At 38.2% G+C, this 27,101-nt stretch overlaps 1 protein-coding gene across 1 annotated transcript in view; it reads left to right on the forward strand.

Moving 5' to 3' along the window:
* Positions 1-27,101, forward strand: part of ipo11 (importin 11) — a 157,162-nt gene that overhangs the window by 44,947 nt on the left and 85,114 nt on the right. The window contains exons 16-19 of the mRNA XM_036143880.1: positions 9,620-9,746; positions 22,700-22,733; positions 22,896-22,936; positions 23,053-23,169. Of these exons, the coding sequence (XP_035999773.1) occupies positions 9,620-9,746; positions 22,700-22,733; positions 22,896-22,936; positions 23,053-23,169 (319 nt within the window). The remainder of the gene's footprint in view (positions 1-9,619; positions 9,747-22,699; positions 22,734-22,895; positions 22,937-23,052; positions 23,170-27,101) is intronic.

The following is a 27,101-nucleotide window of genomic DNA, read 5'->3' on the forward strand; positions in this document are numbered from 1 at the left end:
AATTGGAACAAACTGCTGGGCCTTGGCAGTAGGTGTGTGTGTGTAAAAACTTAACTGCATATGTTAAAAGAAGCCTTATGTAATGTGTGACCTTTTTAACCTTTTAAGCCTATTAACCAATGGAGTCAAATATTGGCTAAAAGCAAACAGTCTAATTGGTGATTTAAAAAAAGATATATTTGGATTTAAATGCTTTTTTTCTGCTGATGGCTTTGAAATTTCATGTAATTGTTGGTATTAGCCTGTATGAAGAAATGTAAGAAAGGAGAATGCTACTCTTATTGCAATGATCTATTTCACAAGCTAAAAATAAATGTTAAACTGAGGTTTTTAATGTTATAAAAGTGACTTTTTTTTCATTAATGCTGCCAAATAGTTTTCCCTTTTAACATACCATTGATTTAGTGTTGATACCATTGATTTGCTACATTTGGAATTTATTTTATACCTTCACAGCATGAATGTTAAACCAGCAGGATGTTTTATGATTTCCCCTCACAAGTGAACCTTGGCTTCTGATTGTAACAATCGGATACTTAGCTTTTTCTGCTGCATATGTATGAAGAAACCTCACCTCCTTATGTCTTCCTCTAAGTGCACTTATTTTCAGTCTCAGTGCATCATTTATTCATATATTTATCTTGACTCCTAGGAAAGGGCATTAGAAAAACGGGTATCTTTTTACTCACATTGAGAAGCAACTACTGTAAAAAAAAAAAAAAAAAAATGTAGTTGTCTCAACACAAGTTAGCTTACAATATTTTTCGGACCATAAGGCGCACCGGAATATAAGGCACATTAAATATTCTTCCCAAGTGTGTAATATCTCTCCGCCCTTCCACGTACACACAAACTACCTGAGAGGCAGAGTTATCCGTGTCTGTCGGGAGAACAGTAGTAGTTGGACTACACTGTTCTGTTTCTAACATAAGGCCAAAATAAACTTGTTTCAAACTTGATTCAATGTTATATTGAATTAAGTTACTTGGTTTATTGTTGCTGCCGCATACTCCCGGGCGAGGGCTGCCTTACATGAATGCACTTCTAGTTTAGACATTACAGCCAGGCAGTCTTGTAGTCGGCTCAGTGGTCCTGTTAGGCCCACCAGGTAGTGACACAGTATACCATAATGCTCCAAATATCCATTGAGCAGAGCGGCTTCGTTGTAAGTCAGACTTACATGTTTAGACAGATTTTTTTTCAGTAAGCACAAGTCCGGTAGTCATATATAAGGCGCACCGGATTATAAGGTGCACTAATATAAAACATGAGCATCCCCTGAGTGGTCCAATAATAAATAGGTTAAGTTAAATGATTCTTCTGTCATTTAGGAGCTGCTCAAAGCTTTCAGCATTCGGACGTGACTGAATTTTCTGTAGTGCAGACCGAGCTTCTGCATTGCTCTGCATGAGATTAGGTAATGTTATCGTTTGGGCTGACATTTCTAACCTGACCCTCGCCAGATGGAGTTTGGTCCACAGAGCTCCACGCAGCCATCTGAGATTGCTCCATTGGACCTATATTTCAGAAGGAAGGCTGTATCAAAAATCCTTGCATATCATTGGATAAAATACTAGTCCGTCATCTTTACTGACGTGCTACTTCAACCGCTCGCATCGAAACCGAAATCATCATTTCTCTGGTGTTCTTTTTTTGTCCTGTCTGGCAATTGTTGTCTTAATGCCAAAAATAGCTATAAAAAATCGACTATGTCGGGACAGCGGCAAGACTGGGTTAATACCTCTTGCTGCATTAAACTTTTTTTACTCCATCATGATACACTGAAATCGGGGACATTTCCGGGGATATCTTCCGGGACAGGTCATCCAAAACAGGCACTCGGGGACATCTGGTCACCTTGACTTCCTCGCTGCGAGCCACCATTGTTGTCTGAATTCAAAAATTTGCTTCTCTGATATGTCACATCTGTGAACATCCTGCCTGGCGATCCTGATTGGCTTGTCCATTTTATGTGGCATTAAAATCCCTCCCAATGGAAGCGATTCCAAATGGATGTGTGGAGCCGTGTGGAGCTCTGTGGAACTACATCCATCTGGCAAGAGTCAGGTTATGACATTGCAAAAATTCAGTTGCAGCCGCAACTTTGTGGAGTATGTTTTTCTTCCCAGAGTTCTGCTTAGCTGGAGATCAAATCATGTATTCTAATGTTAGATTTACGTTGGAAGGTGATGCAGAGATACACAAGACTTTTTATATTGATATTGATCAGGATCCACTGACAGCGGTACCAGGTTTTACTCCACTGACAGAAGGCATACTGTTTCTATTTTAGGTTTCCCCCTCATGTTGAGGACAAAGCCCAAGGGTTAACTATATTTCAAATACAATTTCTTTCTCCAATATTTAGCTAGGCTTTCATAGCTTTTTGCGTGCTGGTGTATCCTTTTTAAACAGTTTTTGTCCAGAGAAATAATTCTGGAGTCCTTAGATTTTCTATGACAGGCAGGTTTATATATCTTGTTCAACCCACTATATTCTGAATATTTAATGCAAGTAATTTATCTGTATTTGCTTCCTTTTTCGGTATGATAATAGCAGTGTTGTAGTACTCGAGTCCGAGACTCGAACTCGAGTCCGAGTCATTAGCTAAATTTAGAGACTCGTGACTTGACTTGGACTTGAGCACTGATGACTCGAACTTGGACTCGGACTCCTACATTCAGATCATTCTGACTCGGAAATTGAGAAAAAGACTCGACTTTTTTTATATCATTAGGCTATAATTTTAATATGTCATTAGAATATTATTTGGTGTATGATTTTAATATCTAAATGTCGTGCCGCGCACGTGACGTCACCATCTCATGAGCAACGCCCCTTGCCGCTAAGGAAGGGCAAACAGTGTGAGAGCGCGCAAGTAGCAACCAGCCAAAACACATGCAACATATACAACGATATGACCGACTTTACAGCTGTTAAACTTTCACAAGAGGATGTCCAGGCGCCCAGTTTACTGATAGAACTGTGGAACAACATACCAACGTTCAGCTCAAACGATGGATTGAGTGTCGAGGGCTCGGAAAGACTGGGAAACTGGCCAAGTTGATAGAAAGGTAAGTCGTTGTTTTTCTCCTGCTCGGCGTTCATAGCGTCAGCGGCTGTTTTTTTTTTTCTGTTTGTAGTCACCGTCCAGGAATCGGTATAAATTTTCCGGCCCGCCGAACAATTTAGTCCGGTCCGGTGGCCAAATGCATTATCATTATCCAACGGCTGTATCTCCTCGCTGCATCCACCGATCCACACCAGATTTGTTGTGAGTCAAGGGGGAGGGCTGCCGAACGCGTTTGTGGGAATCGCCCGGTGGACGGGCGAGGAAAATGCGTAACAGCATCTGCGGTGGCGGGCGGACCCCGCCCGCCGGCCGGCACCGCGGCGGTGCGCGAACCCCGCCGGCCGCTCGGAGCCGCGGCGGTGTGCGAACCCCGCCCGCCGGCCGGCACCGCGGCGGTGCGCGAACACCGCCCGCCGGCCGGCACCGCAGCGGTGCGCAAACACCGCCCGCCGGCCGGCACCGCGGCGGTGCGCGAACACCGCCCGCCGGCCGGCACCGCGGCGGTGGCCAATAGTCCGGAGTGCGCTTGGCTGTGAGGGCCGATCGACGCCGCTTGCGGCTTTAACATCCTTCATATGCGGCCTATCAGCGTACCTCGAGTCGCTGTTGCGCGTTCCATAACAACAATGTTTAAAAACCATGGTTAGGAGACGTCTTAGACTTGGAAAAAGCAGTAGTTTTACCGAGTAAAACCAAGGGTTACAGCTAAAGAGTTATTAGTGCAATGGAATGTTACTGCTTCATGTCATACATCACACGTCAATAGTGACTCGACTCGGACTCGACTCGGATGAGTAGTGGACTCGACTCGGACTCGACTCGGATTTTTTTTTTAATGACTTGGACTTGACTCGGACTTGAACACTGGTGACTCGAACCTGGACTCGGACTCGAGGCATAGTGACTTGACTACAACACTGGATAATAGTAATGCCTAATCAACTGCAGTAGCTTCCTGGCTGAGGTATTTATTTAACTTTGGACAATCTCACCAGTAACAAAATAACAATAGCTGTTATTTTTTTTCTCTACCAGAAAATACATTCAAAGCTAATTTTTTTTTTTTTTTTTTTTTTGGCTGCCATGCCTGCCTAATGTGCATTTGTCACTGTGAGCAGAACAATCCCAGCTGCTGTGCTGTCTGTTTTTCTTGGCCCGTTGGGCGATTGCTGTTAGAGGCTTTAATGCAGCATGTTTCTTCTGATCTTAACATTTTTTTTATATGCACATCACACAACGATAAAATGGAGACATTAGCAGTAGGATTGTAGTTTTATTTCAGTTTTACATTGAACATTACGTCAGAGCAGTTTGAACCAAACTTCTCTCTCTACTGCAAAGTTCTGGAGCTTAATTTCACCTCGGCTCACATTTCGTCTGTGACGAGTGCGATGTGGTCTCCTTGGCCAAGGATATCCTTGAACGCCTATTGATTTTGATTCCCCTCATCACGTCTAGTTGTGAATCAATTCATGGGACATTTTGTGAGATTCATTGATCTTGCTAGTCCTCACTTATCTCCATCAACAATCAATAAACATAAAAACTGGGGTCAGTTCACCATTTTCTCTTTTAATGAAGAAAAGCTTCTTTTATGAAGTATGCGCCACCTAAGCTGCTGTATAGTGCACTAAAGCAAATTTTGGACACCTTGCTAAATTGAGAATTTTGTAGAAGCTTTTCATAATAAACCATCAGTGTTGTGGAGGTACTGAAATTTATAGGTGATAAAAACTGCTTTTTTATTCAATGTCAAAAAGTCTCCTAGCAGCTTTGTGGAGAAATGAGTCATGGGCTTGTTGACTTTCCTGACCCATACAGAGACACAAGAGAATATTTTACACATTTTATCTGGATTGTGTTTACATATAGATGGAACAGCAAATGCAGTTCATGACATCATGTGTCTGTATAGCTCTATGTGAGCAGGCTGGTTTATATTCAGATTTTTCTTCCTCTTGTTGGGCAATACAGTGAATAATGCTGTTAATATTAGTATGTTATAAACCCTTTCTCTACCTATTTCTATTCCTACTTTATAACGTAATTCTTGCATATTTACACAACTTAAATCTAAATAAAATACTTAAGGTTGCATGGAAACAGTATATGGCTTTCAATATAACATTAATTCTGTCTGTAAGGGACAAACATGCTTTTAGCCAGACGTGGGTCAGGGAAATCTATAGCATATATCGGTATTGGGTTATCTAACAATTAAGATCAAGAGGGAACATCTTGGCCTAGTGGTTAGAGCAGGCCACTGTTCCGGCCACTGGTGAAATTCCCGGTGCTCAAAAGCTCAAGTCCAACAAATGTTGGTTTGTAATGTGAGGTAAAAAAGACTAATCTGGCACTATTCGTGTGATTTTTATATCAGATCTACATATAAGAGAAAGATAGCTATTTATACACAAGCTCTCTGGCCAAACGGTACTTTCTTGGCACCCTGAAGATTATCCCTGCAAATCTGTGAGTTACATTGCTATTATGGATCTCCTAAAGGCAATCCGTGTTCTAAAGCGCCCTACCATCAAATTCACAACTAATATAAACACAAATTGGTTGGGATTCTTTATGAGCAATGTTTTAAGTCTTGAGCTACCTTTGAGTGAGTTGTCAAAATGTGACATAACTAAATGGATATGGGCAGTATTACTGCCATAGCCAACACATGGTTAATTCTCTTGCTCTGTCTTTTCTTTTTTTTTTCCACTGCACAGGCGAAAGCTGTTAATGTGCTCTCAGATACAATAATCAACAATCACAGGCATACCGAGTACACAAACCCTCCATGAATGGTACCTCCCCATGATCACTTAAAAGTCTAATACAATAATCATCCTTTTATGTACATAATATCTGTACATGCCTTTACGATCAGTGGAATGGGCGTTCGAAGAAAGAGCTTTTTGTGTCACCTTCACAGACTGTGGGAAACAGATGGAGGGTTTCATCATTCTACTGTCGGGTTCTAAGATTGAAAAAACATTTTGACATTGCCTTTTGCGACTTGACCTTTTCGTGGGTGAGTCTGTCGCTCTCCAGGGTGACCCATGCATGCTGTAAAATTAGTCTGTATTTGTTCTGTTCATCATTTCATCGTAGCTAGAAGTTGACACTGAGGATTGACTCTTGCTTTTTGTTTCTTGTTTCATATTGCAAACATAAAGTACCGTAATTGAGTTTAGTGTGTTTGCAATGGGGGGAAATGAAATTGAAAGTGAGGGGAAAAAAACACTGCATTGACCTTTTCAATTTCATTAAATTACCAGTGGTGTAGTTTTTGTAGGTTATTAGATGAAGCAGACAGCTCTGTTGAAAGACTGGGTCTGAAAAAGTTTTTTTTTTTTTTCCCCACATCTTGGCCTCCTACCCAATCATACCAGTTTATTTCCATTTTAATTTCTCAGCTGGCAAATGAAGTCCCAGTAAATAAAATACTTAGAACAGTGTCAGATGTTTTCTGAATTCACTGAATTTAAACGACATTATGGCCCTTGGTAAGGAAAAAAATGTCCTAAAAGATTTTTGTTTAAGATTGTTTTACATATTTCTCATCTTAAAAATATGTTTTAATGAAGAAAAGTAGTTATCTGTTACCATATTATCAAACTAGTCAAATAATCCGCATGTTTTCTATTTTTTCGCTTTATACAGTTATAATGTTGGATTCTTGCTAATTACTCCACTAATGCAGTCCCCCAACCAGAGAAGAATATTCACACAGTAGAAGTAAACATGAACTTCTGTAAGGATTATGTATACCGGGATTTTCTTTCCCGTTTAGTCCCTATTTTGTCCACAGATTGCTCATGTACTCCTCAGAATGATGAGCAGGGTTTCTGACAGCTTTGTGAAGTTATGTGGGAGGACAGGTATGGTGTGGATGAGTCATGTCCGACCTGTGACTGATGGACAGAAACCCCTGTCAGCCTTCACCTCAATCTACTTTGCCATTCTTTTCCTTCTATTATTCCAGTGTGCTAAAATAAACAGTACCAACTGGAGGTGATATAGCTGCAGCAAGTGTTGTGTAACTATTGCTCTTTCACAATATATGCGTATTTTTGTGTATATATTGTAAACCAGGCACTGTAATCTCATAATTTTAGTTTAGAAGACACAGTGACTAATAGTTTGAGTGCAAAAGGCTGTGAAGGCACATTTTGTTTCTGTTTTTTTTTTTTAGCAGCCACTTAAACTGAATAGAAGAAATATTATACGATTTATTACATTGAATCTGAGTACCCTGGTTGTTTTCATCAAGCTAATTCAGCCATAAGGTGCCACCAGCAGGTTGATGGTAGACATGCATTCAATCAGGGTACAAATTGAAATACTTTGCTATTTTATTATGCTTTAGTCACATTTTACCCAATCTTCACAGTAACTTATTGTTTATTTGAAACCCAAGCAACATTTTTTGGAGGTAATTTTGAAAAAATGTTTTGCTGATTGATTGTTTTTTTTTTTTTTTTTGTAGAAATATTGGTGGAAGCTTGACAAAAGCAACTATACCTAAAATTTGCGAATAGGGAACAGCAACAAAACCTGGCTTTTTTTTTATAATCAAATGTCCCTTCAGAGCTAAGCAGTGCTCTGTGATTACATGTAGTTTACCTAACAATTGCCAGTAATAAGGGTGCATTTAGCCTTTACGTAAAAATTGGGATTTCCAACTTCCAGGTCAGATAATTTGAACAGATTTAATGTACATTTAATAACATAATTATTAGATGACTATAATAAAATGTGATATAGAATGTAGATCTGAGGAAACTCCATTGCAATTATAAATAAGGAAACACCAGACCGTTATACAACATAATTTAAAATTCTACAACATTAAAAAAGTTATCCTAAAGCAAAAATAAATGGGGAATACATCAAAATGTAATAAAACCAAAGAGAAATTTACACGTTTTCAATAGATGGTAAATAGGTTAAATGCCATAAAAATACGTGAATGAAAATAAGACCAAATTATTGGTGTTAAAACAAAAGCCAGACTAAAATCTTTCTAATAGAATGGAGAAACTCATTATTGGTTGGTATTGATGATTGCAGAAAATGCTGTAAATCCAACTTATTTTTCAAGTTCCTCTTGCTTGACCATGACATTATTCTCAGATTAAGACATGCCATCTTTATGAATACATATGTTTGAAAAGGTCCATAATATTCCCAAATAATAAAAAAAAAAGCTACTATTACGGAAAAGAAAATGTATCCCTTCAGAATAAATAGCTCCTCCTTGGACCTTAGCAGTGCAGGTTATTTAGGATGATTCTGCTCTGCTGAATTGCTCGGCTCCCTCCTTGCTGCTCGCTTCCATATCAGTATCTGGATTTTATGTGTAATTGATGTTGGTTAATGCTTGCTTGCTTCAGAAACTTTGAACAGTTTTCTGCGGAGAGACCATGGGGCAACTTATCCCGGTAAAGCAATGACAAGGGATTTCCAAACTGCAATTGACTCAATTTTGGTGCTAATTAATTACCCCTGTTGTAACTTTTAGCTTTTAATTGCTTTTTTATGCAACAGGTAAAGTATTGCCTTACCATATTTGACATAAACCAGCAATAACTGGCAGACATGCTCACTGTCTTGGAGCCATGAATCATGCTCTTGTTTAGACTCTCCTGGATAGTTGTCTAGTTGCCGGTCTCTGGTCTCCCAGTGGATATTTGACAAGAGGCCAACAAGAGTCTTATCTCCTATCCTTTATCTTTTCATTTTTCAGTTTGTTCTTCCCTCTATTCCATCGTATCTGTCGAGGCGGTCCCTTGACACATTTTCTTCTTCATACTCTAAAAGGGCAGATGCTCTGGGACACTCGCTGAAAACAACTGTTGGAAAAAACCCATCACTACTCGACATGCAGTGGAGGGCGATTTAATTCATATCACACTCCATGAGGCTTAGACGGGCATCTAAAGCCTTCTGGTTTTCCAAAACTATTTCTTCAGCTTAGTTTTTCCTCTGTTTTTACTGTCCCCCTGGTTGCTTCTGTTTTACTCTTATGCCTTCATTTAAAAAAAAAAAACAAAACACTAAACATAGATTCATAAATAGTGTTTTTACCCCGATGCCTTTAACTTCACTGTATCGTTGTTGTTTTAGAGATGCTATTATTTGTAAAGAAATGCTCTGCCATGGTCTTCAGTTTTCTGTAAAAAAAATATTGGTAACTTTTTTTGGTTGCATTTTTAATATGACACTATAAATGTTTAATACAGTAACAGGCTTGTTTAGAGTACACTGTGCCCTATTTAAAGCATTTAATATGCTTAACTGATGAATTAACCTGTTTCCCTGAGATTCTAATTACATTATCTGCAACTGTTCCTAATAAAATAATTGTTTGGATGAACAATATGCAATTGAAGTCAAATTTACTTACTACGTACTACGTACGTACGTACGTACTACGTAAGTACAGAGGATATTACAATATCCTCTGTACTTTTCCAAATTATTGTATTCTACCTGATGACATTTCAATGAACCAGAACTCAGCCCATTGTCTTTCCCCTATTCCAGGTACAAGCTGATACGAAGACGAGTCATCTGGCTAATAGGGCAATGGATCTCTGTCAAATTCAAATCTGATCTTCGACCTTTGCTCTACGAGGTGATCTTAAGCCTCATGCAGGATCCTGACCTGGTGGTAAGAAAACTGCAAACACAGCGTGGCTAGACTTCTGGCAAATATTGCATTTGTAATGACAGGAACTGTGAAATGATAATTTGATACACAAATGAACACCCTCAAAGTATGGTCATCCAGTTGCCTTTTTTCATTGTCCCAAATACTGACTCAAGTCATTTAAAATTAGAAATTGGCCACTGATTAATATGATTTTAAAGTTGAGACTACTTTGATTAGACATGAGTCAGTATATCTAGGCCACCACATTTAGTATCGGTTTAGTCCTGGCCAAACTGCCAGATCTAAGCTTGAACTTACAATACAAAACAATATGTAGTGCAAGTCATGCAAAAATGCTCAAAAGATTAAATCAAAACTCAAAGCTTAATTCCATGATGATGAATTTCATCCTTTTTTATCTGTTGCATTATGTTGCCATATCTGTGCATATTTGTACCGTGTTGGAGGATGGAAACGCACATTATGATGTCTGTATGAGGGTTGTTAAACAGCTGTACAGGCTGTTTACTGACAACAACAAAATTTCTCAGTATCACCAGGGACGAAGTTCACTTTGTTTTCAATCAAGAAAAATGCCAGTTGTTCTGCATGAATCGTAATTTCCAATCAGAACCACCACACTGTCGTATAGCAGCAGCACCTCTGAGCCTTTGAAGTTAACTTACCAAGTTTCCCTTGTGATTGCTGCACATATAGGCCGTGGGCCAGAATCTGTAGGACGCTTCCTTAAGAAGTTTCGTATGAACTGTCAGGGGGCAACTTTCTTCCACCAGGATAAGTTGCTACACATAGCAGTGATCTCAAAACACCAATGTTCCCACGTTTTCGCTTGCACATTAATAAGTTATAGCCGATAAAAAATCTAAACTGTGGCGCTCCGGTCCAAGAGGTCACGTGATTCGATTTTTGCTGCTCAGCCAATCAGATCGCTGTATTGTCAGCTGTGCGCGTTCATCAGTTCATCATGGCTGCGCTCGTAAGATGTTTGTATGCATTTGTTTCCAGATGAAGAAAGCCCAATAATAGCATTTTCTGGCGCCAGCTGGCAGAGATCTTGATGGCAAGAAAAAAATAAATAGCCCAGACCATCTGTCCATCCATCCATCCATCCATCCATTTTCTAACAGGCTTATCCCCGCTGGGTTTGCGAGGTGCTGGTGCCGAGCTCCAGCTGTCAATGGGTGAGACGCGTTGTATAAACTCGTTGTGCCAAACGAGTTATCCCCTTCGGAATTTGTAGAATTTTGTATTGTATTTTTGAAATCAATAAAAGTTTTAACCTCCAGCTTTGTGAAGTCTAAATATTTTAAACATCACATTCTTATAAAATGAAATTTATTTTTTTTGAACTCCTAATACGTTGTTCTATTTTTAAAAGAGACATATCTCGTTTTCTTAATACGGTTAATATCTCGATAAGGTTCTTGGTTGAATTAAAATCTTATTAAATCTGATAATTTTGGCTGTGCCTTTATTCAGTGTTCATTTGATCACACGTGAAATCCGCTTTATATAATCTATTCATGCGGGTTTAGCTACCAAAAAAGAAAAAAAGAGAACCAGCAGACAGCTGTGATGGACTTAGGAAGGTGGATTTTGGTTTCAGCAGACAGACATTCGACAATCTAATAACATAAAGCTAATATTTTCGTGACACATCTGGAAATGACCGTTTTCTTTCTCATAACGTATTATACTGGATGGATGGATGAACGATAATGTAACGACACCATTGCTATATTTCGTTAAGAAAAGTAAAACATCCTCATTTCCACGCCTAATAGGTTGGAAATGAGGCGGAGTTGACTAGATTCATTCTTCCAGCTGAATGCGCTCTTGGCGCAGGGAATACAAATTCTGGCGGGGATAAGTCGTTTGGCACAACGACACCTGTGCTATCCTAGCGCAGCAGGTCTTGGTGATATCACAGTAAATTGGGCAAAAGTCTGGACTATTTCTGCCCTGCGATGGACTGGTGACCTGTCCAGTTTATACAACGCCTCTCGCCCATTGACAGCTGGAGATAGGGACCGGCACCTCGCGAACGCAGGGATAAGCGTGTTAGAAAATGGATGGATGGATGGATGAATGGATGGATGGTCTGGGCTATTTATTTTTTTCTTGCCATCAAGATCTCTGCCAGGTGGCGCCACAAAATGCTATTATTGGGCTTTCTTCGTCTGGAAACAGACACAACAGAAACAACCATCTTACGGGCGCAGCCATGATGACGTGGTAAACTCGCTCAGCTGACAATACAGCGATCGGATTGGCTGAGCAGCAAAAATCGAATCACGTGACTTATTGGACTGGAGCGCCACAGTTTAGATTTTTTATCGGCTATAACTTCTTAATGTGCAAGTGAAAACGTGGGAACATTGGTGTTTTGAGATCACTGCTATGTGTAGCAACTTATCCCGGTGCAAGAAAGTTGCCCCCTGACAGTTCATACGAAAAGTCACCGTACAGATTCTGGCCCACGGCCTAATAGACATATTTGCCCAATATGTGTGACTGCATGGCTCATTGACTAGCTCGTCCTTTTTTCTATGCTTGTCAGTCTTTGCTTAAAGAGGGCTAAGTTTTGACCTTCTAATAAATGTCTGAAAACATGTTTAAAAACTTTAACTTCTAGACCTAATATACCAATTCTAGCCTTGAGCAGCATGAATTATTTATGGATTGACATATTTTCAGCAAAAATTGCCCACTCCTTTTGTCTGTACATAGCATGATCATTAAATTCAAAGCTCAAAAACTCAGTAGCTTTAAAGTGTTCTTATGTAACACACCACTCTCTTTCATTTTTTAAATCTTACTTCACTCACTCAGCATTGATGTTCTTGATGCTGCCCTCTCTCCTTCCTGTATTTCTTGAGAGCTGATATTTTGTCTGAACTGGAGTTCCTGCCTTTTAATCCTAAATGTATGTCTGGCTTAACACATACAGCAACAGTCTACAATAAACTCAAACTTTCCCCTGCTTTTGGTGTTTTCATTTAGAGCTGTTTGCTGAGCAGGGGTGTCAAACTCTGGTCCTCGAGGTCCGGTGTCCTGGAACTTTTGGATATGTACCTGGTTCAACACACCTGAATCAAATGGCTCTTCAGAGCCCTGCTAATTAGCTTTTCTTTTTTAATAAGCAGAGACAAACCTCGAAGTTGCAGGACGCTGGTCTTGAGGACTGGCGATTGACTCCTGTGTTATGGTATCTAGCATATTTACTGTTTTGATATGACTTATGGTGTTCTTCATTGCAGTTTCAGTTAATTCTATGCTGGCAAAATGTACAGAGAAAGTTGTTTCTTCATAAACTTTCAAATCCATAAAAATCTAAAGACCAGTGCTTCTAGAGTTTGGGCATCCCTATTTTTGGGTGAACCGGGATTGCCTTATTCATTCAGGTCGCTTTACATTTCTGCATATGCTGCCAACTTTCCAGAAGTACTCCTGGGCTAAAATGGTGACATGCTTTCCATGTTTTTTTTTTTTTTGTTTTGTTTTTACAATTTACTAATTTCAACTTTTTGTAAAGTTTTGTGTAACTTAGTGTTTTAATTATAAAGCAATGGCTTTTGTTTCCTTACTCTCACCAGCTGTACTGTTGATAAACTACTGCTCCTGTTGCGGGAAAAGTGTTATTGCATTGTCAGCCTCACCACAGATTACATTTTGCCATTATTGAATTTCATGAGCAGAAGGCTTGATTGATGGCTTATTTTTAAACAGTTTATGGGAAATTATGTCAATGATTCTTTGCAGCTTTTAGATTGAAGTTAAAGAAAATCTAGTTAGATCTGTCTTTTTGAACCACTTTGTTGAAACTTGCTGTCTAATCCTATCTCTTACTTCATTATTTGATGGAGGAACCGTTCGAATGCATGGTTATTTGGATTCCCTGCGCTAAACACAATACAATGTAATGTAATAATAATGAAGTTTTCTCTGCCCAAGGCAAAGTATGCAGTTGAGAATATGCATTGACAGTGGTTTGTCTTCTTGCCAGCAAGAAAACAGAAAAAACACCAGGTAGAGTGTCATGAAGCTTTGCAAATAGGTGGAACATGGACAGGGGGAGGAAGAAAACATTAAAATTTGATGTGCACCTGATGTCCAGGTGCACAACGTGTGGACAGTGGTGTGTTTGCACATCAGCCAGATGACAAAACTTCCCAGTGTGAAATTCACAGAACGGGTAGGAGAGATGGGTAACTGGACAAATCCGATAAATCTAGATGTGTATCCATGGACATTTTTCTTTAACCTTACCTGAGGATATTCTTCCCTTAGGAAATGTTCTAATATTATGATTTCAACATAATTATGATAATAACACTGGACTGAGCCATTCTTTAGTAATATGTTCTGATTCTAGTATTGAAATGGGGCAAATCGTAATCACTAAATCTTAGTTTCACGCTGACTTGAATTGTGTGAGATTTATCATCATTTATTTAGCAGACTTGAGACGCATACGATCACAAATACTGACACGACACCTTATTTCATTTTCTTGGTTTGCCCTTTCTCCTGTGCCTAGATGTCCAGTCTCCCCCTTGCCGTTAAGTCAAAATGTCTTTTCAGGAAGCAGGTTGTTGTCTGTGAGTTTTCTTCTGCTCTCCAACATTAAGCACATATCACAAAAGCACAAATATTGTTGCATTTAAATTTGTAAAATTGAAATATATCACATGATGTTGTTGCTTTTATTTTAAACAGAAAGAAAAACTATGGTCTTTATTGTTGTAACAATAAATGTTATTAAAGTTAATGTGAAATTATTACATTAAACAGCACATGAATTCGGGAGCAGTTTTTAAGCATCAAGAATCTTCGTCATCGCGTCACAATAATGTAATTTTGGTATGACACCGATTCACTTAGAACACAAGCAACACATAATGTTCAAATAGTTTGATTCATCGACAACACTCCCTGAGAAGCTGATAGTCAAGGCAACTTTATTTGTATAGGTCATTTTAGTAACAAGACAATTCAGAGTGCTGTACATGAACAGAGCATAAGCAAATAAAACATACAGAGGAAAGTACTTTGCAAATTTTTTATCTTTGGTTAAAGAACTGCAATTTGCCCAGATGTCCAAACAAACACACATTAGCATGTCAGAGATACTGTAAATAGTGATCAGTCAGATCAAGAACCTTAGGAAACAGCATGTTGAACATGCAGCATGTAAACATGTTACAGACTATGAACTGGGCTGGTGGTTTTTGATTCTCAGCAGAGGGTGATAGCCCCCACAGCTTTGAGAAATAAGCTGTTTTTAAGTCTATAAGTTTGTGAATCGTTTTTCTTATAGGAGTGGGACAAACAGTGCAATGCCTGGGTGGGTTGGAACTGTGTCGCTTCACTCTTGTAGCGTAAACTGTGTCTGGATCTTGTAGACGGCAACACGCAATCCCCTGTGCCGCTGACCTTACCACCAGTGCTAAGTCCTTCTTCTACTGTGATTTCCAGCTCCAATCCAAAAGGGGGGAGCTGCTGCTGCAGCCTTATGTGCTCATAAAATGTTGCAGTAGATCTGGTCTAATATACTCTGGCGAGAAACTTTATGAATTATGGAGCACAGCTTTTAATTCTACATGATGTAGTAAGCCTGCATATAAGATAATTCCCCTATGACCTCCTGCTCTGTTTGAACTGTAACCAACTGATTTTAGCTGGTTCTCTTTTGGACTATCCAGTTGGGCAGTCAGTTGCTTCACCAAACTGATGCTAGTAGCTTGCCAAATGGGATTTCAAAACATTACCTTAACATTACCATCTGCACCTGAATATGTGATTAAATGATGGAAAATTTCAGAAGGAAAGATAAATTTGCCAGCCACCTCTCTCCCTTCACACACATTTTGCCCCTCCAAAAGATAACACCATTATTATGATGTCTACATGCAACTTTGATGTCAACTTTTAACTTAGCAGCTCACGTACCAGCAACCATCTGTGGTTTTAAGTCAAATTTGCTGATCTGGAGACACACTGGTAGTTTAGAAGGATTTTGCTGTTTGGACAATGTGCTGATTCAGTAAGCCTATTAAAATGGTTTAGTTCTTAAATAACCAGAGAGATGTCATTCTTACCGATTGTGCGGGGCTTTATTGCAAAAGACAACTGCATGGCACCCACATGTGTTCACATGTGGCTGCTGCATTCACATCTGCTGCAGGCTGGTAGATCTGAGCAGACTGGTGCCTCCACTAGATGAATGGTGCTCTGCCTTGCAAAGTGTTCTGTTGTATTTTATCTGATTTACAGTGAGAGAGATACAGTGGGGCTATAACACCAGTTCAGATTCAGTTTCTTTACCTTGCCACTCCATGGCTGTTCATTGTCCAACTCAAGAGATCACGTTAAGATGAAGCTTTTCTTTCCAAATCAGTCTGTGGAGCACTGGGAGAGTTAGATTAATCTTATGATGAATTCTAGTTTGCTGGTTAAAGTCAAATCAACAGACTTTTTAATTTGTCTTATTGCAGGGAACGATCATATTGGGCTGGGTTTATAAAAAAGCTCCTTTTGCTCTCTTGTTCATTCACCTGTAAGAGTTTTGAATCTCGTTTAGGGTAAGGTAAAGTTACAGTTTTGAAATTCAAACTTTAAAAGTTTGATATACATTGATACGAAAAGCCAGTCCATTTCTATCAGACATCTTTCTTTGTGTACCTACATGGAAATGCGCTAGAAAATGAGCGCTTATTTAAAGACTTAAAACTGGGGATCAGGGTTATCACTTGCCAACAGAGGGTTGGAATAGCAGAGGGGTTTGTGCTGTTTACCATGACTGTGGATCAATTACAAGGAGTAGGATGTTGAAGTCAACCTTTTGCTCACCCAGTCCTCATCTGGCAGAGGAAACTTGATGTTTGTTTGAAAGGCAGCACATCAGTCTTGCCAAAGACAATGTTGTCTCTCTTGATTCTGTTGTTCAGGCTGGGTGTCAGTAAATACGCTGACATGGTGCAATGTTGTCTCTGTGAAATAACTAAAGGGAGCACAAGAAAGGTGTCTTTTTTATGTCTGAAAAGCACATTTATTTGGAAAGGACTGAAAGCTCTCAACTGCTACTTCTAATGATAATGAGTTAGCAGATACAAAAAAAATATTGATCTTTTATAAATTACTCCTTTAGGGTCACTTTGTCTCCAGCTTAAGGTCTTGAGTTTTCAATGCAATTTTAGTTCTTGATAAATATTGAACTTAAGTATGGTTATTGATATTCACCTACTTCATTTATGACCATTACGTCCTTCAGTGAAGCTCAGTGGATATGAAGATTACTCATGCTGTAAACTGTAGGTTTATGAGTGTAATTATGCCTCCGAGTTTCAGTGCTCTTCGTTCACGCAGTCTTACTCTTGCATTACTGAGTTCACCAATGGTGTGGTCTCTGATCAGTATTCCTGTTGCCACTTGGTCATTATGAATTATACATCATAAACTTTTAACGATGGTAATGGGTAAAGCTATAGTATATCAGTCAGTTCAGTTATTTTTCACAATTTATATTTACATTGATCTTTGTTGCTTGGAAACCAATCGATTTTATTTCTTTATAACTATGATTTTATTTTACCCTCAAATTGTTGAGGTAAGTTAAGAACCACAAAGCTACGACAAAGAAAAATCAGAGCTTTTCCAACTTTTCCCTAAAATGCCTTTAGTGTCTTATCTGCCACTACTCCCATAGAGGCAGCTTCACGTTCTTCACAAAGCGTGAATTGTTCCTTATTGCCTTCTTAGCCATAAAACAGCTGAGCCAAAACTCGATAAGCTGGTTCACACTTTTTTTCTCTCGTTCTGCCTAGAAAAATCAGTTGAATGATATAGCGTGAGGTGGAACAATGTTGAATCAAAACCTAACTTCCTTCTGGGCTGCAACCCTGTTTGCGTTGAAGTGATTATGTTCCTTTCTTTAAGTTTGATGAAATTTAATTATATGTTAGAATGATGCTGCAACTGCAAGCATTCGAGCCATGTGCTGCAGAGTTGGTCTGTTTTCAGCTTTTTGATGCGTTTTCCTCTGTTTCACACAGTTTACTTTGTTGGCTGAGCAATTTTCGATCAATCAACTTTTATTCATGCAGTGTTTTTCAAGCTCGATGCAACCTGGACACTCTCACAGAGATGAGACATGAAGAACATCCAGATATAGTAAAGCAATCCAAAAATCAAATTAAGTAGATTAAAATTAAGACTTGAGTAACTGTAAATATGTTGAAATCTGATAAAGAAAGATCAGATTAAAGAAACACGAAGCCACTAAAATCCAAACAAATAGATTTTTGGGAAAAGAAATGTAAGACAGATTGAAAATATAAGTTTATTGATTTAGCAATATAAAATTATATCACTGGAAGTGTGTTCTATAATCCTTCACATTATTCTTGTCTCTTCAGCTCACCTCCCAGATTTTTGTTAGATTTAGGTGTGAGGACTACAGTGGCCATATGTTTTGCTCCATTGTCTAGACAAAAGGCTCAAATACAACATCTTCTATATAGTCTAGCAGAGAACACCGGCTAAATATTTTAAAGGTCCTGTATTTGAGAGTTCATGATATCATGCACTCTGCAGGCCCGTTTATTCTTTAAAGGAGAAACAAATCCACAGCATCAGAGATTAACCAATTTATTTAAAGAGGGGCATTAAATGCTTTTCCAATTATTTTCTTTTTTAACTCGCTATATTTACACAAAAGGTTATTTGTAACTGCATGATGTGCAAAGTATTTTTGTAATTCAACACATTAAAGTGGTTGTCATACCAAAATGGAACATAGTGTGTTCCCATCCCAATAAATAAGTTGCAGTGATATAAGACGGATGCATATTGCTTGAATTGGGCAAGCCTTTTTAAATCTAAATGGATTATCCTGTCTTGAAACTGCATTCTTACCCTATTTAAAACTGACTTTATTATAAAGCCAAAAATTGTCCGTCAAATTGAATTCCTTCTTTATTGCAGACTAAATATGTTTCCATTCAAGGTTAACGTTGCTGTAATTTTTAAACCAGCTTTGAAGACATTAAGCTGGGAGGTTTGGTGCGTTGTTCCATTTAGGTTCACTTTTTCACCTTTAAAGACAAACTTACTTTGAGGTATTTTTAATATGGATTATAATGTTTTGGATTTCTTGGCAGTAATTGTAGGATTTTTATGTACATGGTTGAAGCCACAGACTTAAGGGATTAATCATCATTAAAATATAGCATTAAAGAGGGAACTTGGCAGGGATACAATCTGAAAGAAATGGAAGTGCACATTCTGTTACATGTGGTTATTTTACTCCCAGCAATAATTGAATATGCAATCGCTTGACTAAACAACAGTTAAATATGATTGTTGAGTCCAGGATCCCATGGAGCCCAGTGTTACACTGGCCAAAGACGGAAGAAGTTAGACTTCCAGGAACCAACAGGTCCAAGCAGTTTAATCGTTAGGTAAATAATGCTCAACAAAAATATGAAACTAGTGCATTAATAAAACTAGGACAATCTTTGAGTTTTTCCTAGCCTTTCCAGTCCATTTACACACCCTGAGGCTCACAGAAAAGAAGTACATGGGAGTTAAATCTTTGCTGCCTCTAGCAGATGAAGATCCTCAGTCATGGTAGTTTTGCCATCAAGGGATCTTATTCAATTCAGTAAGTATCCAAAAAGTATAAAACTATAAAAAAAAAAAAAAAAAAAAAAAAACTAACCAGAGGATTTTTACGAAAAAATATTTTTTTAAATCAGAATCATAAAGAAAAAATAAATAAATAAATTATTTTTACTTGTCTGCTAAAGCTTGGTTTCAGGAACATTAAGCTTACTTTGCACCAGTATAAAGTTAGCCATTCAAAGCAACTTAATTCAACTTTATTTGACTGGATAGGTCATTTAGTATATAAAAAAAAGGTTGAAATGGTCTAAAATGACTGATTTGCATAGTTATCGTTGTGATGCCATTTAGGAATAAGCAGAACTTAAGACTGAGTTTCTGTTGTAAAGCGTGTTTATCTGAGTGCTTCTGCCTGGCAAGCTTCACTGCTTCTGTCTGTATCCGTTGAACGGACGAAGGCGAGAGAAGAATGAAATAATAAACATTTAATTTCTCTGTGGGGTTACTGAAGTATTTTTGAATTGAGCAATATGCATACAATGCTGTGAAAGGTTTTCACCCCCTTACACACTTTTGCTGTTTTTATATCTGTAAACGCTTCAGATAATCAGACAAATCTGAATATCAGACAAAGATAACAAATACAAAAAGCAGTTTTTCAAATGCCAATTTCATTAAAGGGAAAAACTGTTATTTAAACCAACTTTTCCCCAACCCCCAACAACCACCCTATTCCAACCTTTCTTTTGTAGTCACAAAGCATTTTCTAAGGCTTTTGGACTGCAGTGAACCACAGAAGGAGCCATTATTCACAGATGGAGAAAATATGGAACAGTTGTTAACCTTCCTAGGAGTGGTTGGCCTACCAAAGCTACAGCAAGAGTGCAAAGACGACTCATCCAAGAAGTCACAAAAGACCCTAGAACAACATCTAAAGCTCTGCAGACCTCAGTAGTCTCGGTTAAGGTCACTGGTCATAGTTTATCAGTAAGAAAGAGATTGGGTCTCCATGGGAGCGTTCCGAGGTAAAGCTACTGCTGACCAAAAAGAACACAAAGATCCATTTCACGTTTGCATAACGCATTATGAGGATCCTTTAAGATTTAGATAGGAAAATATTCTGTGAACGGTCGAGGCAAAATTGGAACGCTTTGGAGGGTAAAACAAACAGCATTTCTGAACAAGAGCATCATGCTGATAGTTAAACACGGCATTGCTACAGTGATCGTCTGGAGTTAAAGGAGCACTGCACATGCACTGACACTTTTAGTCACAATCTTGGTTCAACAGAAGCCACGGTTAAAACCTGGATTACATTTAAATCTAATGCAGCCTTTTTAGTTACTATGTCTGAGATAAACCGTTAAACCCAACCCGAATGCTTACATTTTTTTTTTTTTTTTTAGAAACATCTTAGCAACAGGTCGCTACCCCCGGAGTTTTGTACATTTTATCAGAAGGTTTTGGCGTAGGCTATTAGATCAAGTTCTGGGAGTCGCAGCAGATACCATCTGCAGTGGGATTAGCAAGCGGCTCAGCCCAGTGAAGAAGACTTACCACTTTCATCAGTCCTGGGGAAAAGCTAACATAAGCTGCCAGGACCAACTGTTGTAGCATGCTGGCGATGGCACAAAGGATGATGGTATGTGTAGCTGGAAAACTAGAAACAAATGATAATCTCTGCAGACAGTGGTGTTGATGTACTGAGGCATCAATGTTTCAAAGTAAAAAAAAAATAAAAAATGGACCATGTTCTTTGCTGTGGATGTAGCTATAGTCATGTTACTGAAATTGCTTTTCCACTTTGCTTAAACTTTGATGTAGAGAGCTTGTGTGCGAGGTGGTGCGCGTTTACTGATGGAACCGGGGTAGATTAATGATTTAAGCGTGTTCCATGTCACTGTTATAGTCTGGGGTCAGTAACACAGTAATTACATTTGGAGCAACATTTGCATACCAAAGGTAATTTTATACATGTTGTTTATAAGGAATATATGTCCACATTACTAGTTGCGCTGTGATTCAAAAATCATACTTACTGTGGCACCCATAGAGACATAAATTATTTGCTTGGAAGGATCTGCAGTAATTGAGTTCTCACCTTTTTACATTTCTCCGTTCTCATCTGCCTCCTTTAATCTTCGCCGCCATCTGATTTCTCTCCCTGGTGGACGTTCCCATCCTCTACTGTCATCCTGCTAGATTATAACGGTGGTGTATAAGCAATGAGCTGCTGCGTTTCAAAAAAGAAAAAGGGTTTATTTTAAACGCATCAGACTGATTAGATATGGACTTACATGTATAGCTCTTTCAGTTTGAATGCATTTTCAAAGTATTGCCATCAATTGTTTTCATTTTATCAGAGGTGGGTAGTAACTAGTTACATTTACTCAGTTACATTTACTTGAGAAACATTTTAAACAAAATTTACTTTTAGGAGTAGTTTTCTTGCACTGTACTTTTTACTTTAGTAATATTATTGTAAAATATCGCTACTCTTGCTTGAGTGAAATTCATGGCTACTCTCTCCACCGTGAGTAACTTTAATGAATAAAGAACATACTTGTTCTAACCAAAAATGCACCAAAAATCTAAAGACTTAATGTATTTTTCATCTTAGTCTTTAAAATACCATAATTTGTACTTTATATTTTTGTCTGGCTGATTACATCTTTTAAATATTAAATGATTAGTTACTCAGTACTTGAATAGCCTTCCTACCAAATACCTTTTTATATTCTTGAGTAATTATTTGTTAGGGTACTTTTTACTTTTACGTGAGTAAAAATATGTTAAAGTAGTGCTACTCTTGAGTACCCTTTTGACTATGCTAATCACCTCTGAATTTTTATGCAATTAAAAACTCAGGTGTAAAGTCAGTAACTTGGAGTAAAAGATAGATTGCCTAAATTGAAATTCTTTTCTTTCTTGTTTTGTTGTGTTTTTAAGGCTGAAGAAATAAGTGATGTCATAAAATGTAAATTTTAGGAAATGTTCCGGTTGTTGGAAGCTGTTTCCAAACCGCGCATAGAGCTCATTTTAAAAGGGGCGATAAGTCAGTGAAATTGGATTCCTTTATTTCTTTGTTCTTCGCATACTGGCTGCATTCTTTTATGCAGCTGTTGTTTCATATTTGTCAGCTTTGAAATGACTACAAGGAATATATTTTTCTTGGCTTCATTCACTAGAAACTCACACTATAAGCTTTGTTTACTTTCCTTTTGTGTAGATTTCTGTATAAAAATGTTTGTGTGCTAACACAGTGGCACTGTGACTTGCTGCTTTTTCTAAAATAAGCTTTTTTTTCCCCCCTCCCTTTTCCACAGGTGCGGATTGAAACGGCTACAACGCTAAAGCTGAATATCCTCACTAAGTTTCAGACTATTCAGACAGGGATGAAAGTTTTCACCCTGATATATACTAGATTTTTGAAGACTTATTGTATCAGTGCAGATCAAATAAACATTACTTTAGTCGCAGTCTATCCAGTGCAGTAAAGTTTTATCCATAACTCAGGATCACCTGTTGATGACTTTGAGTTCCGGACCGAGCAATTCCTCCCGGTAAGTATGATCTCTGAATTGACTCTTTCAAAAAGCCATGTTAAATAAAGTAATGAAATAAGCTTTTTTGTGGTTAATCTTCTGAAATGGTCTCAAATGTCTTGTTTCTGTTTTAGTACCTGGAGTCCATCTTTGGGCTTCTCTTCCAGCTGTTGCAGCAGGTGACAGAGTGTGACACCAAGATGCAGGTTCTCCATGTCATCTCCTGCGTCATAGAGAGGGTGAACACCCAGGTGAGATTTCATATATTCAAAGCTTTTGGAGCACGGTTCGAATTGCACCTTTCTACACGGGTATCTCTCAGTACGGTAGAATACAAAGAAACAGTGTTTATTTTGGTAATTCATTTCAAATATATTAAATTGATGAAGCAGGTTCAAAATTTGTAAGCATTTATTTGTGTTCATTTTTTGTTTTATGACTTACAGCTATTGAAAGCACCTAATTTCTTAACATATTAAAATAATACATAAGACCAATAAAAAAAATGATTTTTGAAACAGAAATGTTGTGGTCCACACAATCAGGGGGAACGCTGCTGACTTCACAGGTCTCCAGCAGACAGCAAATGACACTGGCCAAAGGAGAATAAGACACAATATTTGAATGGAAAGTTTAGTGGAAGGCAAAGTTACCTTAGAAAGGCATGAACAAACATCAATTCAAGAGTTTTGGAGAATTTAACAAGTGATGAAATGCTTTTGTCAGCAGTCTGGCCCAACCTAAAATCCGTGATAGATAATCTATTTTCAAGAGGAAGAGGATGCAACAATGCAGAAAGCTGCTATTAAAGCAAAGTTGGCTTGACACCTGAGAAGTGTAAATGCTCTCTTTGTTGTTTTGATGTAATGTTCTAATTTTCTGATAACTTAATTTTGGGTTTTAATTAGCTGTAAGCCATAATTATTAAAATTGCAACCAATAAAGGAAATCTATCACTCTAATTAATCTGTATAGTGAGATTTCCTTGTAAATTGCATTACTGAAACAACTGCGATGATACTGTAATTTATTGAGATGCACCTGTACATGTCTCAGGCAGGAAAAAACACAAAGTTGTGGCAAACCTGAATATGAAGGTGCCCTTGTGCAGGGCAGACATTCTTTTACTTTGTGATGAATAACTGCACAAATTGGAGTTATTGACCTGTACTCTGAGGGGGAACAAGTGACACAAAGATACAAAACATTTGTCACCTTGTGCAACACTCAAGACCAGAACAGCAAAACAACATTATGGCTACACGGTTAGACAGACATGAATAATTTTCGGTGATATTTTCAGTGCTTCTTAGCCCAATTCTGTTTAAATCACACGGCCCCAGGCGGCACTTGTTCTTGTGTCTGCTCTCATTTACCGTGCGGGGTACAGTCATCTCTCTGCATTGCTTTTATGGTCGCAGGGATTTCATTTTTTCTGAGGATCAATTTAATCCATTTAGCTGTCAATCCTAAAAATAATGACCTTCCTCTGGACCCCCTACTGTTTTTTTTCCTTTGATTTATTTTTTAAAGATGCATTCTAATTACCTTTGCCTACATGATTCCTTGACTTACAACTGTCAAATATCTCACTTTGATCCTAGAAGACTGTCAGTTTGGTTACGTCTTCACCAGTCTTTGGCACGGGCTAAACTTTCAGAGTCAGTTGAATTCCCATTAATATTCTAGATCCCCTCACAGGGGATTTTGAACCCACAAAGAGTGGCAGCAGTTCAAGAAAAAAAAAAAAAACCTCAGCAATGAAACCCCGAGTGCGGCTTGAGTTGAAATGAACACGATGACAGATATGAGATTTAGCTCCTTTTTCCCTGTCAATCTCATGAATGTCACCCTAGGCTGGTTAGCGGGTCTGCTTTTCCTCACTTCTTATCTCTCTCCTCGGGGCTGTATGTCGTGTTTTTGTATTTGCTGTTCCCTTTGCTCCTAACCCACTCCCCACTAAGGTGTAATTGAGCAAAAAAGAAATAATAAAAAAAAGCCCGGCGTGGGGTTCGCAGCGAGGCCACACAGCCACTAAAGAGGATATGGAAGGTTGACAAAAGTCAAAAGTGGCGAAAAGGCTCGACCCTTTTTGAAGTTGTAAATTTAGTGCTACAATCAGATCTCTGAGGTTCAGTTCCTTTAACGTTTAGCTTCACATATGACAGGTTTGCACAGAAATAAAGAAATGGAGTGACAACATCCACATTTTGTATGGCTATGACATAATTTGAATATTTAAAGTAAAATAACATAACACATGCACACCAAAATATAATTATAAATGCTAAATAACACAAACATAGTTGGCTGGAAAAATGTCAAATGCTTTCAAATAATTTAGACTGAAAATCAAATTTTTCCTATTCAAAAATGTAACTAGCCTATTCACAATTGGATAGGTTTTGTTACAAAGGTTGTTTAAAAAATCTTTTATCTTAAATATATTTCTGCGTACTGCTTATCTGTTTGAAATTGTATTGAACTGAAACATGTTCTAGCTTCTAGCAGCTCCAGCATCTTGTTTTAATGAGATGCCAGAGAAAGTGGCCGTTTGGAGTATTACAACACTGCAGCTCCCCCACGTGCTGCTGCACACTGATGATCTAAACATGGCTTATAGGAAGGAAAAAATCAGTTGTTTAGACGTGCTTCCAGTTGTGGAAAACCCAGACGGACATGCTGTCAACAATAAAGCAGTGGCAGTCATAAGATAAGAAAGAAAAGAAGAAATTCACCCTTTATTAATATAATGCTGGTTTAAACCTGCAGTCTGCAAATAATGTTATTCTGCTCAGTAGACATTTTTATGCTGTAGACATGTTTATTTTAAAACGTATGCTAAATTCAGAGGATGTTTTATATTTTTGCTTTAATTTGAGTCAAAATCAAGCATCAGAAGTGGTGCTTCGAAAGAGCTTAAATCATGTTCATTTCAACATTATTTTATTTTTTTTCTACCTTTGTGTATGCAGTTTTAGTGAACTAATTGTTTTTGAATGAAGTTAAACGCTCTGCTCTAAAAATGAAATGTGAATATGTATTTAAAAAAAAAAAGGGTTCTAAAGAATAGTCAAACTAGTTGAAGCTGGCTGATTTTTGCTTTTAAACCACCGGGATTGGACGAATAACTGCTTCAGTATTACTTTTCAACAGAACAGCAAGAGTCACAATTGAGTTGGTTCGAACATGTGCCGAGGAGAGATACAGTCTGTGTGCGCGAGGGGGGATGCAGAAGATTGAGCCGCCGAGCAAAAAGGTGGAGAAGGGCAAAGAAAAGATTAATGGATGTAGTGAGCGAGGACATGCCTGGCATGACAGGCAGACGTGTAGGACAGGAGGATATGGGAACATGATCTTCTCAGGTGAAAAGAAGAGATTAGCTACATTTCTGTATTTTAAGTGCTCCACATCTGCATGTTCTGCTGACACTTTGAGAGGGTTTTAGAATTTCATGTGTGATTGTAAGAAAATAAATTCTCCAAATGTTCTACTTTTCAATCACGAAACAAAAAAAAAACAAAAAAAAAATATATATATATATATATATATCTCAGCTCTTTTAGTATCACAATTTCAGTGCTTTACAGCTGACACCCCATGTCACTATAACTTTAAATCCAAATGTATTTTGCATATATAAAAGTCAAACGCTGAACAAGTCAGTTTTTTTTTTCTTCCTTTTTCATATTTTTGTTTACGGACCTACTGAACACATGCAGGGTGTGAGACGGCTGTTTTCTGTAGGTAAGCCATCTCAGCTCAGTCAGTCAAGCTCTTCTAATGTTTTCAACATGAAATTGAGGGTATTTTTTGACGAGCTCAAAGGTTTTTAATTTAGAATTTGAAGTGTGTGGCTTTATTCATGTGTTTGTAATGTGTAATAATCAACCCGTTCCTAAAAGTAATGCTGGCTTTTGAATTTTGATCCGGTTGGTCCATCTGCTGTTTAACTCAAAGAATTTTCCTTGTCGCTTTGTTCGCTGACGATTGGTTGCCAGTACGGAAATCATGCCCTGCTTGTTACTACACTGCTACCTGAGGGACATTCAGTGTTGAAACTGGGCCTATTTGGAGGTTTAGCTTGGAGTTTCTAAAAAAGTTCAAGATCAAAAAGTCAGTTTCTAGTAATCGTATCGACCTTTAGAAAGTAACAGTTGCATTTCCCCTTATTCGTGTTGCT

Source organism: Fundulus heteroclitus, chromosome 12 (assembly GCF_011125445.2).
Source record: "Fundulus heteroclitus isolate FHET01 chromosome 12, MU-UCD_Fhet_4.1, whole genome shotgun sequence".
Taxonomy (NCBI): domain Eukaryota; kingdom Metazoa; phylum Chordata; class Actinopteri; order Cyprinodontiformes; family Fundulidae; genus Fundulus; species Fundulus heteroclitus.